An 18,563-nucleotide genomic window follows, 5' to 3' on the forward strand; every position below is an offset into this window, starting at 1 on the left:
CCTCTGATGCTGCTTGGCCTGCTGTGTTCATCCAGCTCTACACCTTGGTATCTCAGATTCTCCAGCATCTGCAGTTCCTACTATCTCTTGTCCTAGCAGCTTCCTGGTAAATCTTTTTTGCACCCTCTCCAATTTAATAATATCCTTCGTGTAGCAGGACTACTAGAACTGTACATAGTTCTCGAAAAGTGGCTTCATCAACATCCTGTACAGCCACAACATGATGTCCCAACTCCCTGTACTCAATGGTCTGAGCAATGAAGGCAAGTGTGCCAAATGCCTTGTTTACAACTCTGTCTACCTGTGGCACAACTTTCAAAGAATTATGTACCTGAACCCCTAGGTCTCTCTGTTCAACAACACTCAAGGCCCTACCATTAATTGGATAAGTTCTGCTCTTGTTGACTTATCAAAGTGCAATACCTTGCATTTATCCAAATTAAACTTTATCTGCCACTCCTTGGCTCATTGGCCCAATTGATCAAGATTCCTTTGTAACCTTAGATAATATTTTTCACTGTCCACTATATCATCATGCTTCCTAAATTCTCATCCAAATCATTTACATAAATGACAAACAACAATGGATCCAACACTGATCCCTGTGAAGTAATCAAGGTGAATTGAATAAAAAATTGTATTAGCTGTCCTAATTATTTACTGTATACCTATTTTAACCTTTGGTGATTTATGTATCAGATCGCTTTGCATCTCAGATCTCTGCAATCTCTCACAATTAGCTAATACGCTTATTTTTCATCCTTCCTGTTAAGATGGACAATATCACATTTTTCCACGTTATACTCCAATCACCCAATCTTTGCTCACTCACTTAACGGATTTCTCAGAACAATGGCGGTGTTACATATGCGATGGTCATTTGACTGATTTGGATAGTTAGTGCAGACACATGCACAGTGCAACTTTGTACCAACAGATTTAAGAACAGCTTCTTCCCCGCTGTTATCAGACTTACGAATATATCTCCCATATATTAGAGTTGATCTTTCTCGGCACCTTCCCTATTGCCATAGGGCTATATTCTGCATTCTGTTCTATTACCGTGATGTACTTATGTAAGATATGATTTGGCTGGTTAACATGCAGAACAATACTTTTCACTGTATCTCAGTGCATGTGACAATAATCAACATTCTCTTGTCCTTTCCCTATTCTTTGTTACATTCTCTCTAAAGCACTCTTGAATGCTCATCATATCCATTTGTCGCTCCCTAATGTCCTCCTCATAATATACTTTCTTACCTACCTTTGTGTTTTCAGCAAATTTAGCAACCATCCCTGCCCCAACATTGACTCCTAAGCCACACCACTCATTAAATCTTGTCAAACAGAAAATGAACAAGATGATTAATGATTGCTTATGGTTACCATTACTGAGACTGGCTTCAATTCCAGAGTTAACTAATTGAATTTAAATTCCATCAGCTGCCATAATGTGTTTTAACACATCCCCATTAGGAACATAGGAACAGGAGTAGGCCATTCAGCCCCTTGAGCTTGTTCTGCCATTCAATGAGATCACGGCTGATCTGTGGCCTAACTTCATATACCTGCTTTCAGTTCATATCTCGCAATACCTTTGTACAACAAAAACTCATCCATCTCGGATTTAAAATGAACAAATGATCCAGCATCCTCTGCCATTGGTGGAAGAGAATTCTAAACCTCGACCCCTTCGTGTGTAGAAAACCTTCCAAACATCTCTCCAAAATGGTTACCCTGACCCTCTACATTATTTACACAGTGACAGCACCACAATCTCTCCCTTGCATCCTAACATTTCAACAGATACATCTTAGGGCCACAGGATGTGGGGTTGATACCACAACACAGGACAAAGAGAGGGTTGCTGAGGCACACTCTTTAGAAGTTGTCAGAACATGAGACACTTTTCAAGATGGCGGTGGGGTAGCAGGGCTATGTGAAAGTTTTTGCCCAGGGCTCATCCACTCCCATCTGCATTTTTTTTTTCTTTTTACTTCTGCTCTTTCAGTTTTGTTTTTCTTCTCTTTGGCGGGTTAGTTGGCATGGCAGCGAATGGGCCAAGCACAGAGTGGCAGCAGCTTCCTGGCACACGGAGGTGGCTGCAGGAGCAGACGCAAGCTCGTCCTCCTGGCACTTGGGGCTGGCACTGGTGGCAAAGCTCCTCCAGCATTCAGAGGTGGCAGCAGCAGACTCTTCAAGATGGTGACGACATCCCAGAGGAGGGCAACCAGGGCAGGACTCTTGGCATGGCAGCAGCTTGGCGCAGCAGAGCCAGGGCTCCTGGGTGCAGTAGGCCCAGGGTGGGGTCTCCTAGTGTTGGCAAGGCAGCAGCTGCAGATTACTATGCCTGGAGCCGGGACTCCTGGAGTCAATACAACAGTTGAGCCAGGGACTCCTGGCTATGGACAAGGCGGTGGCAGTAGCAAAGCCAGGCACTTCTCGTTGTGGGGCAAGAATGGGTTTAGCAATGGGACTCAGTGGCATCGGCGAGGCGGGCCCATTGGCACCTAAACAGTGGCAACCCCTACCATCGTGGATCCAGCATAGGCGGACTATTCAAAATAGCACCAGATTGTGGTAACATTTGAAGCTTTCACTGTATTTTACTGTACTATCCACTGTAAAATACAAGTGACAATAAATCATTCAGATTTTCTGGGGCTTCAGGTGAACATTAAGAATCTGAAGGCACTATTTGAAGATGATTTGCTTTCCTCGGGACTTCAACATTCCTCTCTCGCTAATCCCTCAAAATAAAACCGAACAATTGATCTTGCAGCTCTATTTGGACACACGTCATAGACTATTTGATTTGCTTAGTTTAGTTAGGCACTCAGTGGACTCAAATGCAACATACTCAACAGATTTCAATACAAATACAAGCTATCTACACATGAAGAGACTGTCCTGGAACTAATCATCTTAACTGTCATCCACCTACCTAAGACTGGCACGGTGGCTCACTGGTTAGCAAGGCTATCTCACAGCACTGGGAACCCAGGTTCGATTCCAGCCTTGGGTAACTGTCTGGACAGAGTTTGCACATTCTCTGGTTTCCTCCCACAGTGCAAAGATGTGCAGGTTAGGTGGATTGGCCATGCTAAATTTCCTGATAATGACCAGGGATGTTTAGACTAGGTTGGTTAGCAATAGTAAATGTAGGGTGATAGGGATCAGATGGGAAGTTGGGGCTGGGGCTGGGTCTGGGTCTGGAGGGGATATTGTCTGGCAGGTCAGTTCAAACTCGGTGAGCACCCACTGTAGGGATTCTATGAGGATTCTAACTTTGTATACTGAGTAAGGTAAAGGGCAGGACAGCCTAGGTGGTGCTGTGACTGCCAATGCTTCCTAAAAGTACACTACTCGCAAATAAATTCTTTTCCACCACCTTCACCTTCCTCAAACTGCAAAAGGCAGAACCTCTAAAACTTTACACAGGACAGAGCAGTCACCAACTTCCCTCCCAAACAGAGACAATTTATTACTTATTTCAGACCAAGAGTTAAGCACCAAAACATATGCTGACATTCCAGTACAGTACCAAGTGAGTGCAACTCTACCAGGAGGTTCTGTCTTTTGGATGTGATGTTAAACCAAGGACACGCCTACCCTCGTAGAGAGATACAAAAGATCTCAACAAAGACCAGCAGGGGAGTCACCCCCAAGGTTCTTACAAATATTTAACCTTCAATCAATATTGCAAAAAAGGAATGATTTCCTGGGTCATTATCACACTTGGACAGCAAGTTGTGAATGAATCAATCAGTACATGCATTATTACAGTAACCACACTTCAAAACAAATTATTTTATTGTCTATTCTTTTTTTAAATCATTCATGCAATGGGGTGTCACTGGCTACGTGCCCAGAGAGCATCTCAGAGTCAACCACATTGCTGTAAGTCAGGAGTCACATGTAGGCCAGACTGAGTAAGGACAACAGATTTCCTTTCCTAAGGGGCATTAGTGAACTGGTGGAAATTTTTTGTTCACAAAAATTGACATTGGTCACACGGTCAACATTACAGCAGCAATTTATTCCAGATCTGATGGAATTCAAATGTCAACCTTCTGCCTTGATGGGATTATAAACTATATGCAATGAACAGTGGTCTGCAGTTACCTCTTGATTACTAGCAGAGTGACGTTACAGCACTCTGGGATGTCCTGAGGTTGTGAAAGGCGCTACAGAAATATAAGTCTGTCTCTCAGCCTATTCCCCATTAGCAGTCTTTCACACACAGGAAACCTTTTGTATCACACTCTCAACTGAAATGTCTCGGTGCAGGGGCAATGGTTTTTCTGCTGGTATAAACTCTCTGTGAGTTTTTAATGATGTTTAGATTAATTTAATGTGAGGGCTCGAGGCTCCAGGGGAGACAAAGCGGTGGCTCTGGCCGTGGTCAGGGAGCGGAGTCCGGCCCAGAGCCAACAACCCTCTCACCGGACACTCACACCCTCAACAAACAACACACACACAACGGCTCCTTACCCGGTCCAGCCGACCCTCCCCCCTCCCTTGTGAAGGTGCCTCTTCTTCCCGGTCTGGCACTCACACAGGGCGGCCTCTTCAAGCTGATAATCCGAGCAGACTGAGGCCCCGCCGGCGGCCGGCATCCCAGGCAATCTGCGCCTGCGTCGGGCCGGCACCCTAGGCCCCGCCTCTCGTGGGGTCTACGCCTGCGCTGGACCGTCACTCTATGGGCGGCCGTCGCTCAGGACTTCGGTTCCCGGCGTATGCGCATGCGCATCCGTCATTCAGGACCCCGCCTCGTGGAGTGTGTGCCTGCTCCGGTCTGTTAACCCAAGACCCACCTCCAGGGGAGTCTGCGCTTGCGCTCTCACGACACAGTGCCGGCAGCCGGCATTTCGGGTCTACGTTTGCGCCGTACCGTCAACTACTGGTAGCAAAAGGTCGGGGTTGGGTTTAGTGAGGGTGTCACCTGAAATATCTATAATTCACAACTACCGAATAATGATGCAACTCACCAACTTAAAATGTTTTTGAATGCAAGTTAAGATTATTAATGTCAATATCATGAAAAATAGTACATAATATGAAAACTTTCATTGGTAAAACTGTAATTAGAGTCATACAGGATGGAAACAGACCCTTTGGTCCAACTTGTCCATGCAGACCAGGATTCCCAAGCTAAACCATTCCTACTTGCCTGCATTTGGCCCATATCCCACTCAGTCCTAAATGGTTTGGCCCTAATTTTAATATTATGTCATGTTATTCTGGACACTCCTGACAGGGGCAGTAATTTCTTCTACAAAATCATTTCATCGTCTTAAAAATCTGAGTTAGGTCATCCCTAAACCTTCTTCACTCAAAGGTATACAGACATTGAGTTGCAATATGCCCTCATTATTAAACCCTATTAGTGCCATCAACTGCAAACCATTAAGTGGGAATCTCAGCAAACCTCCCAAATATATCATAACTTTTGCCGACTTTTTAAACAATACGCACAAATCTGTCAATCCTCTATTGATGGCAATATCTTCAATTAAGAACTAACTCACTGAAGTTAAGGAGAAGGATAAAACCACAAGCATATGTTCAGAAGAGAAACAGGAAAACTCTTACAATAAAACAAAGGCAAAATACTACAGATGTTGATTTTATGAAATAAAAACGGAAATTGCTTGAGAAAATCATCACTTCTAGCAGCACCAGAAGAAAAAGACACAGAATTAATGTTCTGAATCCAGTATGACTCTCCAGAACTGAAGAGACAGGTGGAAAAATGATGGGTGTTATCCTGTCAAAAAGTGGGAAAGAGCATGCAGAACAGAAGGGAAAGTCAGGGGCAGGTATCACAGAATAAAAGGCAAAATGAGTGCTAATGTTTGTAGAGAATGATGTGGAGGTGCTAGTGTTCGAATGGGGTGGACAAGGTCAGAAGTCACATGACACCAGGTTATAGTCCAAGTCACTTCACCTGACAAAGGGGCAGCATTCAAAAGCTAGTGATTTCAACTAAACCTGTTGGACTACAATCTAGTATCATGTGACTTCGAAGTTTGTAGAGAAGTGAGATAGATCAAAGGAAAGTGTTAATAACAGAACATAAATCAGTTCAGCTGGAGACAAAATCAGTTCACTGGGTTGGGTGAGTAGGAATGTGGTGTGGAAGAAAATGGGGGACAGGGTTCATGGTCTGAAGTTGTTGAACTCCAGGTTGAGTCCAGAAGGCTGTCAAGGGCTTAACTGGGAAATAGTGTTCTGTTCCTCCGGGTTGTTTCGAGCATCACTGGAAAACTACAGCAGACCTAGATCGGAAATGTGACCATGAGAGTAAAATGGTGTATTAAAATGGCAAGTGACCAGAAGGTGCAGAGGGAGTCTGCAAAGTGGCCTTTCAAGTCTGCATTTGTTCTCCCCAGTGTAGAGGAGACGCATTGTGAATTCAAACAACTGGATTAGAAGAGATACGTGTAAGTCATGGCTTTCCCTGGAAGGAATGTCTGGATACTGAGCCAGACAGAGGTAAAAGAGTGTTATACTTCCTGTGATTGCATGGGATGGTGGCATGAGAGGAAAATGAAGTGTTGGTGGTGATAGAGGAATGGATGAGGGCGTCATGGTGGGAGAGGTCCCTTTGGAATGCTGATAGGGGAGTGAAGATTTGTTTGGTGATGGCAACCTATTGGAAATGCAGGAAGTGATCCTTTGGATACAAAGACTGGTAGGATGGACAGTGAGAGCCAGAGAAACCCCATTGTGGTTCTGGGAGGGAGAGGAAGGGTTGCGGGCTATGTGAAGGGCAGAGTGGAAACCTATTAGTGAATGATTCACCCATAACCACGTCAGAGCTTCTTGATGATTAGGAGGAATCATCTAATAATCACCATTCCTATCAGCCATAAAAGCACTCGAAAATCTCAGTGCTGTCCACAACAAAGCACTCTATTTGAACAGTACACTGGCAATTGTTCTCTCGACCATTGGTATACTGTAGCTCTGGTACATACCATCTACAGTCAAGAAAGCACACCAATGTCTCAAATTCCTCAGAAGGCTAAGGAAGTTCAACATGTCCACAATGATTGTTAGCAATTTTTATAGATGCACCATAGAAAGCATCCTATCCGGATGCACCATAGCCTGGTATGGCAACTGCTCTGCCCAAGACCACAAGAAGTTACAGAGAGTTGTGAACGCAGTCCAGTCCATCACAAAAACCAGCCTTCCTCCCATTGACTCCATCTACACTTCCCACTGCCTCGGGAAAGCAGCTAACATAATCAAAGACCCCTCCCACCCTGATTATACTCTCTTCCACCCTCTTCCATTGGGCAGAAAATACAAAAGTTTGAAAGCAAGTACCAACAAATTTAAGTGTGGAGCTAGAGGAACACATCAGGCCAGGTAGCATTAGAGGAGCAGGAAAGTTGACGTTTTGGTTTGGGAAAGGGTGCCGACCCAAAACGTCAACTTTTCTGCTCCTCTGATGCTGCCTCACCTGCTGTGTTCCTCCAGCTCGATGCTGTGTTATCTTTGACTTCAGCATTGGCAGTTCTTACTATCTCCCAACAAATTTATGAATAGCTTCTTCCACACTGTTAACAGACTTGTGAATGGACATCTCATGCACGAAAGTTGATCTTTCTTTGCACCTTTTCTGGAGCTATAACATGGTACATGATTTGCCTGGATAGCATGCAAAACAGTACTTTTCACTGTAACTCGGTACATGTGACAATAATCAAATCAAATCAAATCATCTAAACAATGCATTCCTATATCCTGTGACCTCCAACACTGAAATAAACAGAAGTCACAATGTAATGGAAACACCACACAAATAAGTTCTTCCTTACAATGCACATGTTATCCTAATTTGTTCATTGTCACTATTCCATCAATGTCTCTGAATCAATAGAATCATGGAATTCCATATTTGGCAACAACATGAAAGCCTTGTTATTAGACTACATTGGCTCGAGAAAATTCACCAGTACCCATGGTAATCAGGGATGGGAAAACAGTGTGATATTGTCAGCCAGGCCTGTATCCCAAAAGTAAACTTTAAAAATTGGCATAGTGCTGCTGTTTGAAAAGCCACTGACCTGAGGAAGGGGCCATTGTCAGTTGGTGAATATCTGAGTAAGTAAATACATTAGTGAAAAGTTCACATGGCTTTTCTTTCTGGGATGAACTCAGAGGCCAGTTAAATTTCCACTCTCATATCGTCCAGCTGAAAGAAGGACCATTTTATCAGGAACGATTTCTCCCACTTCACTTTTAGTCAGCTATGTGAACTTTCAATCATCACATAATGACTGACTATATTCTACACCCAAAGTAAAATCATTTCAAAATTTCAGAGTCCCTTTCCCCTCCCCCATTTCTGAAGAAGGGTCCAGACCCGAAATGTCAGCTTTCCTGCTCCTCTGATGCTGCTTGGCCTGCTGTGTTCATCCAGCTCTACACCTTGTTATCTCAGACTCCAGCATCAGCAGTTCCTACTATCTCTTAGATACTTTGAGCTGGTCATTCCTTGGAAATGGTCATTCACCTGTTATGTTTTAATCACAAGGATAAAGTCAATCGAATTAGAATTAGGCTTTGTTGTCACATGTACTCAAGTACAGGGATACATGAGTACAGTGAAAAGTGAACCAGGTCACTATTCCTGGCATCATATTAGATACAAAGGTACCTAGGTACAAAATCTTAGGTACAAAGTAGAAAAATAAAGAAATAAAGTTAAAAGTTCAACATTGCAGTCCTTCTTAAGTGCTTAGCCATGCTGGGCTATTTGAAGTGTTGTGAGAAAGGTTATCCCTGAGACATCCACCCCCACCACAATTTTGAATACCAATTGCCACCACATACTCAAGATTCAGACAACACCTTTTAATTTTACTTGACAAAACTGCAGTGTTAAACATACTAAACAGAAACTGGGGAGTAGAAATTTCTAGTTTATTTCTTCTCTTGTGAAATTGTGCTTGATGTCAAAAAAGCTGATTTTGAACTTATTAGCTGGAACCCTAATTGATTTTCTTTTGAAAAAAGACAAAACTATGTTCCTCTGTATTGAGATCACAGTCAAAGATGGCTGCACATTTACATCATTGTACCTTCTAGATTACAAACCCATTGAATGGAGACGACTTGTCTGTAAAGTCTTCAAAGGAACAATTACCTTGAAAGAGATGAATGGGAGCCATCTCCGATCTCATTAACAAAGCATCCGGACAATCATGAGGATATTCAACTGAGTGGAGACATGATGTGGAGGTGGACAGTCAATGTGGCATTTTATAAATTCATACTTTGGAAAATAAAACCAGTCTGACTCCAAGTTAAGACACAAACAGATTCTAAACAGGGCCTCGCACATGAAATGCATTGTCTGGCCTGAGATGTTACCTCTGGTATACTGACAAAACCTTTAATTATCTTGGGCAGTGAGCTGAAAGAAATTCTGGAATTTGCATTTTAATCAATCGAAACCTGCTCTAACTGATTAAAGATTTAACAGCTATCTTAGGTTTGTTTAATACATTTGCATCAGTTCTATGACCATTTGATCTTTTGCTTGTAAATTCTGTGTCTGATGTCATTTCTCTCACTAACACCTGAGAGAGGAGCGAGACTGTGAAAGAGATGACACAGTGTGGAGCTGGAGGAACACAGCAGGCCAGGCAGCATCAGAGGAACAGGAAAGCTGATGTTTTGGGTCGGGACCCTTCTTCAGACTCTGAAAGCTTGTGTTTTCAAATAAACCTGTTGGACTATAACCTGGTGTTGTGTGATTTCTGACCTGGTTGGAGACAAACCATTAGACATTCAGTTCGAGTTGCCTATTGTAATTGATTGATTGATTTGATTTATTGTCACATGTACCTAAGTACATTAAAAAGCTTTGTTTGTGAGCAGTATAGGCAGATAATTGTAAGCAAGGATGTACAGATCATAGAGTATAAAACAATCTTGGACAGAGTAAGCCATACAGGTTACACTGCACAGCAGTTGCGCTTGGCAAGATCAATATTAACAAGATCAGCATTATTTGAAGATAGAGAGTCCATTCATCAGTCTAATAACAGCAGGGAAGAATCTGTTCTTGAAACGGCTGGTGCGTGTGTTCAAGCTTCTGTATCTTCTGCTTGATGGAAGAGATTGTAAGAGAGCATTACCAGGGTGGGAGAGGTCTTTGATGATGTTGGCAGCCTTTCCACAGAAACAAGAAGTGTAAATGGAGTCCATGAATGGGAGGATGGCTTCCATGATGGTCTAGTTATCCAGTCTGTTTGTCTTACCTCTTCCATTAACAATCATGTAACTTAGGATAGCCTTGTACTTTTTAGAAGCGTGCAATGGATATTACCTACAGTTAAAGTAGCACTCTTAAGCTAAAGTAACTGTTACCTTATTACAATATAAAAGCACCTATGTGTTACTCAAGTATGTGCCTATTTCACTGAAGATGTGTTAGTGGTTAATTCTTCACCACTTAATTTGAGTAAGCTTTGTAGACTAGAGTTACAAGGAGGATTGGAGATTGATCTCTAAGTGATGATAAGTCATCTAGACTCGAACATTAGTTTGCTCTCTTTCCATGGATGCTGTCTGAACCGCTGTGATGTCCAGCATTTTTGCTTTCAGTACAGATTCCAGCATCTGCAGTAATTTGCTCTTACCTTGATCTCTAAGTGGTTGGCAGTGAAAAGGGAGTAACGCTTGTGGTAAAGTAGTAGTGTCCCTACCTATGGGCTAGACAGTCCAGATAGTGTCCCACCTGCCATAGAGGTGTATCATAACAAATACGAACAGTTGATTAAAGATGCCTTACTAGCAGTATTGGTAGCATATATTTACCCAAAAAATATCCAGCTGTATCAGGGACAACAAGGTGCAGAGCTGGATGAACACAGCAGGCCAAGCAGCATCATAGGAGCAGGAAGGCTGACGTTTCGGGCCTAGACCCTTCATCAGAAATGGGGGAGGGGAAGGGGGTTCTGAAATAAATAGGGAGAGAGGGGGAGGCGGATAGAAGATGGATAGAGGAGAAGATAGGTGGAAAGGAAACAGACAGGTCAAAGAGGCGGGGATAGAGCCAGTAAAAATGAGTGTAGTTGGGGAGGTAGGGAGGAGATTGGTCAGTCCAGGGAAGACGGACAGGTCAAGGGGACGGGATGAGGTTAGTAGGTAGGAAATGGGGGTGCGGCTTGAGGTAGGGGAGGAGGGGATAGGTTGGAGGAAGAACAGGTTAGGGAGGCGGGGACAAGCTGGGCTGGTTTTGGGATGCGTTAGGGGGAGGGGAGATTTTGAAGCTTGTGAAATCCACATTGATACCATTGGGCTGCAGGGTTCCCAAGCAGAATATGAGTTGCTGTTCCTGCAACCTTCGGGTGGCATCGTTGTGGCATTGCAGGAGGCCCAGGATGGACATGTTGTCTGAGGAATGGGAGGGGTAGTTGAAATGGTTCGCGACTGGGAGGTGCAGTTGTTTATTGCGAACCGAGCGTAGGTGTTCTGCAAAGCGGTCCCCAAGCCTCCGCTTGGTTTCCCCGATGTAGAGGAGGCCACAATGGGTACAGCGGACGCAGTATACTACATTAGCAGATGTGCAGGTGAACATCTGCTTGATGTGGAAAGTCTTCTTGGGGCCTGGAATGGGGGTGAGGGCAGAGGTGTGGGGGCAGGTGTAGCACTTCCTGCGGTTGCAGGGAAAAGTGCCGGTGTGGTGGGGCTGGAGGGGAGTGTGGAACGGACAAGGGAGTCACGGAGAGAGTGGTCCCTCCAGAAAGCAGATAAGGGCGGGGAGGGAAAAATGTCTTTGGTGTTGGGGTCGGATTGCAGATGGTGGAAGTGTCGGAGGATGATGCGTTGGATCCGGAGGTTGGTGGGGTGGTACGTGAGGACGAGGGGGATTCTTTTTTGGTTGTTATTGCGGGGACGGGGTGTGAGGGATGAGTTGCGGGAAATGCGGGAGATACGGTCGAGGGTGTTCTTGACCACTGAGGGGGGAAAGGGACCACTCTCTCCGTGACTCCGTGACTCTCATCCTCCCACCTATCCCCTCCTCCCACCTCAACCGCACCCCATTTCCTACCTACTTACCTCAACCCGCCCCCTTGACCTGTCCATCCTCCCTGGACTGACCTATCTCCTCCCTACCTCCCCACCTACACTCACCTTTACTGGCTCCATCCCCGCCTCTTTGACCTGTCTGTTTCCTTTTCACCTATCTTCTCCTCTATCCATCTTCTATCCGCCTCCCCATCTCTCCCTATTTATTTCAGAACACCCTTCCCCTCCCCCATTTCTGATGAAGGGTCTAGGCCCGAAACGTTAGCCTTTCTGCTCCTATGATGCTGCTTGGCCTGCTGTGTTCATCCAGCTCTGCACGTTGTTGTCTCAGATTTTCCAGCATCTGCAGTTCCTACTATCTCTGATACAGCTGTATCAGGTACCTGTTGCAACCATCTCTTCCCACAAGTGGAGCTTCAATTTAAAGTCTCATAAGACCATAAGGTACAGGAGCAGAATTAGGCTATTTGGCCAATTGAGTCTTCTCTGCCATTTGATCATGGCTGAAATATTTTTCATTGAATCCCTACAGTGTGGAAACAGGCCCTTTGGCCCAACAAGTCCACACCGACCCTCAGAGCATCCCACCCAGACCCATCCCTCTATAACCCACCTAATCTACACATCCCTGAACACTACGGGCAATTTAGTATGACCAATCCACCTAACCTGCACATCTTTGGACTGTGGGAGGAAACCGGAGCACCCGGAGGAAATCGACACAGACATGGGGAGAATGTGCAAACTTCACATGGACAGTCGCCCGAGAGTGGAATTAAACTGGAATCCCTGGTGCTGTGAGGCAGCAGTGCTAACCACTGAGCCACCGTGCTGCCCTAAATCCCAGTCTCCTGTCATTTCCCTATAACATCTTACTGATCAAGAGCATGCCTTTGTCACCTGAAAGACAGCACCTCTGATGGTACTACACCTCAGTTCATGTTAAAATCAATAATCAATTAAATAATGCAAATAAATATAAGCAACGTCAGTGAGATTTTGCTGCAATACTGACTTTCCTTCCTGTTGTACAATGCTTTGTGCATTGGTAACATTCTAATGCCTCATTCAAATGACCAATAAACAGCGATGCCCGATCAGAATGAATTAAAAAGAACTCTCACCCCTAATTAACCCACAAATACTTTACGGAACAAATTGCTCCCCACTGATAAAATGCACTTGAATAAAAACCAAAGGTCACTGGTTTGAGTTCACATGTGCACGTGTTAATAAATAACATCATCAATCAATCACATTAATCCTCACCTTTCCTGCTCCATGACCATCTCCACATGAGTTTACCTGTGACTTCCACGCATTGAGATGTCACCAGTAGCTGTGATGTGGAGGTGCCAGTGTTGGCATTCCCAAATACTGATGTCTGATGCGCAAACAGAAATTGCTGGAGAAACTCAACAGGTCAGGCAGGACCTGTGGAGAGAAAGCAGAGTCAACATTTCAGGTCCAGCGACCCTTCTTCAGAACTGATTTCTCATGGTGGATGCTAGCCAGGGAACTTTCGCAACACTATGCTTTTCATTTCCGGCAATCCTCCACCGTAACCATCCCGATTAGTTTACAAAAGGATGCTCAAACAGGAGACAAGAGAAATGGAAACTGGCAGCCAATTGCCAAGAGAGATTCTGGACATTGATATGCACTGTCTGATGTCAGCAATCTTTCGAGACTGGATCAGACAGATTTTAGTTTCCTCACATTTCATCGTACGTATAAATGTCACTTCAGTACACATTATTCTTGAATTTTAATGCTAAGCCTGAGACTGTTATAGTGGTATGTCTATTTTGGAGTGCAGATGTCACTTTTGGTGAGCTTTACGGGGATTATCCCAAATAAGTTTTTGTAGAAATTAATCTTGATATCTCAAATCATATGCCTAACAACTGCCTGTGGGTACTATAGCGTGATGATTAAAGAAAACACAGCATCTATCTTTCATTGCATAGAGTACTCACTCTGTGTCCTACTCATATTCAATCTGTTAGCAAGTTGACTTCAAATTTCTAATTTTTTTTTAAGTTAAATCCATCTAAGACCTTTCTTCTGTTTGTTTGAAAAGCCTACTCTAGACGGGCATCCAAATCCAGGTGTGTGCTTCACGGCTGCGCTCACTTATAGCGTCATTGAGGCGTACAGCATGGAAACAGCCCCTTTGGTCCAACTCGTCCATGCCGACCAGATATCCTGGATAAATCTAGTCCTATTTGCCAGCATTTGGCCCGTATCCCTCTAAACCCTTCCTATTCACATGCCTGTCCAGATGCCTTTCAAATGTTGTAATTGTACCAGCCTCCACCGTTTCCTTTGGCAGCTTGTTCTATACACACACCACCTTCTATTGTAAAAGAGGCCCCTTAGGTCCCTTTTAAATCTTTCCTTTTTCACCCTAAACCTATGCCCTCTAGTTTTGGACTCTCCCACCCCAGGGAAAAGACTTTGTCTATTTACCCTATCCATGCCCCTCATGATTTTATAAACCTCTATAAGTTCACCCCTCAGCCTCCAACGCTCCAGGGAAAATAGCCCCAGCCTATTCAGCCTCTCCCTATAGCTCAAACCCTCCAACCCTGGCAACATCCTTGTGAATCTTTTCCAAATCCTTTCAAGTTTCACAACATCCTTCCTGTAGCAGGGAGACCAGAATTGCACACAGTATTCCAAAAGTGGCCTCACCAATGTGCAGTACAGCAGCAACATGACCTCCCAACTCCTATACTCAATGCACTGATCAGTACAGGCAAGCGTACCAAACACCTTTTTCATTATCCTAACCACCTGTCACTCTGCTTTCAAGGAACTATGAACATGCTCTCCGAGGTCTCTTTGTTCAGCAACACTCCCCAGGACCTTATCATTAAGAATATAAGTATACTAGGTATATATTAAATATATATACAACCTGCCCTGATTTGCTTTTCCAAAATGCAGCACCTCATGTTTATTTAAATTAAACTCCATCTGCCACTCCTCAGCTCATTGGCCCATCTGATCAAGGTCCCATTGTACTCTGTGGTAACTTCATTGCTGACCACTCTGGGGAATGGATCATCATCTGCTCCCTTGAATTCACTATAAATATGCAGAAATTCAATCATTGTGTCCCAACCCTCCAAAAGTCTCTCTTAAAACACGGTTGTGCATTAAGGCCAGAACCTATATTGTTTCCAAATGTATTTTGACCGTATGTTGACTGGAAATTTTCTTTTTATTTAGATGCAGGATGTGGTGTTGCTGACTAGGCCAGCATTCAGTGCCCGTTCCCAGTTGCCCTTACAAAAGTGGTGGTGAGCTGCCTTCTTGAACTGCTGCAGTCCATGTGCTGGAAGTAGACCCTCAATGTTGTTAGGAGGGAATTCCAGGATTTGGAACCAGCATCACTGAAAGAACAGTGATATATTTCCAAGTCATGATGGTGAGTGGCTTGGAGGGGAACTTGCAGGCGGTGGTGTTCCCATGTATCTGCTTCCCCCGTCCTTCTAGATGGAAGTGGTCATGTGTTTGGAAAGTTTGCCTAGAGAGCCTGAACAACTTTCTGCAGTGCACTCTGCAAGTGGCACACGCTGCTCTGATTGAGTGCCAGTGGTGCTGGGAGGTAGTGGATATTAGTGCACATGGTACCAGTCAAGTGGGCTGCTTTGTCTTAGATGGTGTCAAGCTTTTAAGTGTTATTTAGTTGCACCTATCCAGGCATGTGGGGAGTATCCCATTGCACTCCTGAATGGTATGTGGATCCGTTTACCCTTTTACAAGTTTTGATTATGTTTCAGTTGGTATCTTCATTATTCATCCTTAGAAGATGGCTATAGCAACAACCACTTGTATTTAAACAGCCTCTTTAATGCAATAAAACATGCTAATGGCTAATGAAATGAAAAAAAAATGTAAAAGCCAAGCCACATAAGGAGATAATGGTTCAGATGACCAAAAGCTTAGACAAAAATTGGGTTTAAGTGGCATTAGAGGAGATAAGAGTTACAGAAGTGGTCAGGTTTGGGGAGGCAGGTTCATGAGTTGCCTGCTGGTGCAAGTGATTGAGAATACAGCCACCAATAGTGGAAGGATTAAAATCTGGGATGCGCAAGCAGCCGGAACTACAGGAACGCAGTTATCTGTCCCACAGGGCTGCAGTGATATAAAAGGTTAAAGAGATGGGGAGGAGCGAGTCCAAGGAGGGATATGAAAGCAGGATTGGGAATTTTAAAACTGAGTCTCTGTGGCTAATGGCTAATGGGAGAATGGCTGGTGAGTGTACATGCGAGGACTCATACTATAACAAATTGATTGGGAAGAGTGCACTGACAATTGAGCTGTCAGAAAAATGTGTAACTCCCAGTACTTCTTCTAATGTATTGTTTTCAGTGCACTGACCATGCATCAATGTGCAGCATCAACATTCGAAACTGGAAGTCAATGTTTCGACACCCTGATTGACATACCTGAAATTTCAAAGCTGTTCCACAGTTTACCGGGAACACTGGCAGCTACTCAATTAAATCGAGTATTAATGGTGATTGATTTATTAATTGATGATTATTTATCTGACTGACTGTTGCTCGGGACAAAAGCAATTCACACCAGGTTTCAGTATTAACAGAATATACCTCAACAAGTGGGAGAGAAAATATATTTCTATTACTAATTATCAACCTACTGATATACACTTGAATGGTACCCCTTTAAAACGCCAAATACACACAATTATTCACATATAAAACAGAGGAAAGTCAGATAGTTTGACACAGATATACGGGCAAATATATAAACAGGTTCCAAGGTTCTAAAATTAACAGTCGAGATCAAATAGGTGGATTAAATTATGTCTCACAGTTCCTACTGGTTTTAGCAATGATGACCCATTGCTGACTGTATGTTAGCTTCGGTTATAACTGTATGTTACCATTGATCTGGTCTTCAATAGGTCTTTCATTGTATTGGAATGCTTTGTTTTCCCTTTCTTGGTTTTTCTGCTTTTTCACTCACTCCGTGAGAAGGAAGAGAGGGATGTGTTCATTTTGTTGACCCTGGATGCCTAAGTATGAGATTATCACTTTGGACAGGGGATCAGAGGTGCAGAGTATTTCTTAAATGGTGGGAGATTCGGAAGTGTTGATTTCCAAAAGGACCTGAGTGTCCTTCTTCATAAGTCACTGAAAGCTAACATTCAGGTCCAGCAAGCAATTAGGAAAGTAGATGGTGTGTTGGCCTTTAGCACATGATAATTAGAATACAGGAATAAAAATGTCTTGCTGCATTTGTGCACAATCTTGGTAAAACCACACCTGGAGCCAGCATGCAGTTTTTGTTCTGTTACCTATGGATGTACTTTCTGTTGAGGACATGCAGCAGACATTCATCAGATTAATCCCTGGGATGTCCATTGCAGAAAGACTGAAGAGAACGGGCCTTGTATTCTCCAGAGTATTGAAAAACGAGAGGTGATAGCATCTGGAACATTGGACTTAGAAACCAATTTCCAAAATCTTTCACATGTTATGATCCAGGACTAGGCTGCAAAATTGAAGTTATGATCTGGCTCAGAACAAGTACGGTATTTATAAAAGTGGGAAAGTGTGAGACCTCAAGTACTTCAAGGACAAAGCCATAAAATTCCAAGGTTTTGAACAAACAAAATAAACACTACTAAACAAAGTTAGAATTGTGTTACAATGGATCCACAGTGGCTCAGTGGTTAGCACTGCTGCCTGACCGCCAGTGGATCTGGGTTTGATTCCAGCTTTGGATAACTATCTGTGTGGAGTTTGCACATTCTCCACCTGTCAACATGGGTTCCCTCCAGGTGCTTAGATTTTTCCCACAGTCCAAAGATGTGCAAATGGATTGGTCATGCTAAATTGCCCAGTGGTGTCTAGGGATGTGTGGATTGTCCACAGTAAATTTAAGGTTATGGGGATACAGCCAGGGCTGGGTCTGGTTGGATGTTCTTTGGTGGGTCAATGCTGACTCACTGAGCCAAATGGCCTATTTCCACATTGTAGGGATTCTATGATTTGGCATTAACTTGAGGTAAACATGGGTAACATACACATTTTGGTTCAACATCCCACCATGCACATCAGTAGCAATGCACTCAGGACAAATCCCATAGATTTCTCAGCAACCTCTTCCCCTCACCCCAACCATAGTGACACTGTAGGTTATAAAATCTCATTAAAACTTTAACAGGAAATTCCAATTTTTCTGTTTTGAAGACCTAGCTTCTAAATTTCCTCAAAAACCATTCCATCAAAGAGTGCCTCAATGACAGCTCATGGTCCAGTTATTCACCTTGTTTTCTGGGCTTTATGCTCCCCTGGATTCTTGAAACTACACTCCGGCACTTACTCACAGGCACAGTTTCAGCTTTTTGTAGACAGCTAGCTTCACCATGCTAGTACTGCCCCTATATTTTGTTGCTGCCCTAAACTCGCTCAGGTGCACCAACTGACTCCAAAAACCTCTGAGTCCTATCTGCACAGAGC

General features: G+C 43.7%; 1 protein-coding gene across 1 annotated transcript in view; it reads right to left on the bottom strand.

The window, feature by feature from the left end:
• The window catches only part of ctnnbip1 (catenin, beta interacting protein 1), a 103,745-nt gene extending 99,069 nt beyond the window's left edge, over window positions 1–4,676 (bottom strand). Inside the window, exon 1 of the mRNA XM_048615143.1 lies at window positions 4,498–4,676. Within this exon, the coding sequence (XP_048471100.1) occupies window positions 4,498–4,622 (125 nt within the window). The 5' untranslated portion in view covers window positions 4,623–4,676. The remainder of the gene's footprint in view (window positions 1–4,497) is intronic.
• Between the last annotated feature and the right edge of the window lie 13,887 nt (window positions 4,677–18,563).

This window comes from Rhincodon typus, chromosome 31 (genome assembly GCF_021869965.1).
Source record: "Rhincodon typus isolate 14 chromosome 31, sRhiTyp1.1, whole genome shotgun sequence".
NCBI lineage: Eukaryota > Metazoa > Chordata > Chondrichthyes > Orectolobiformes > Rhincodontidae > Rhincodon > Rhincodon typus.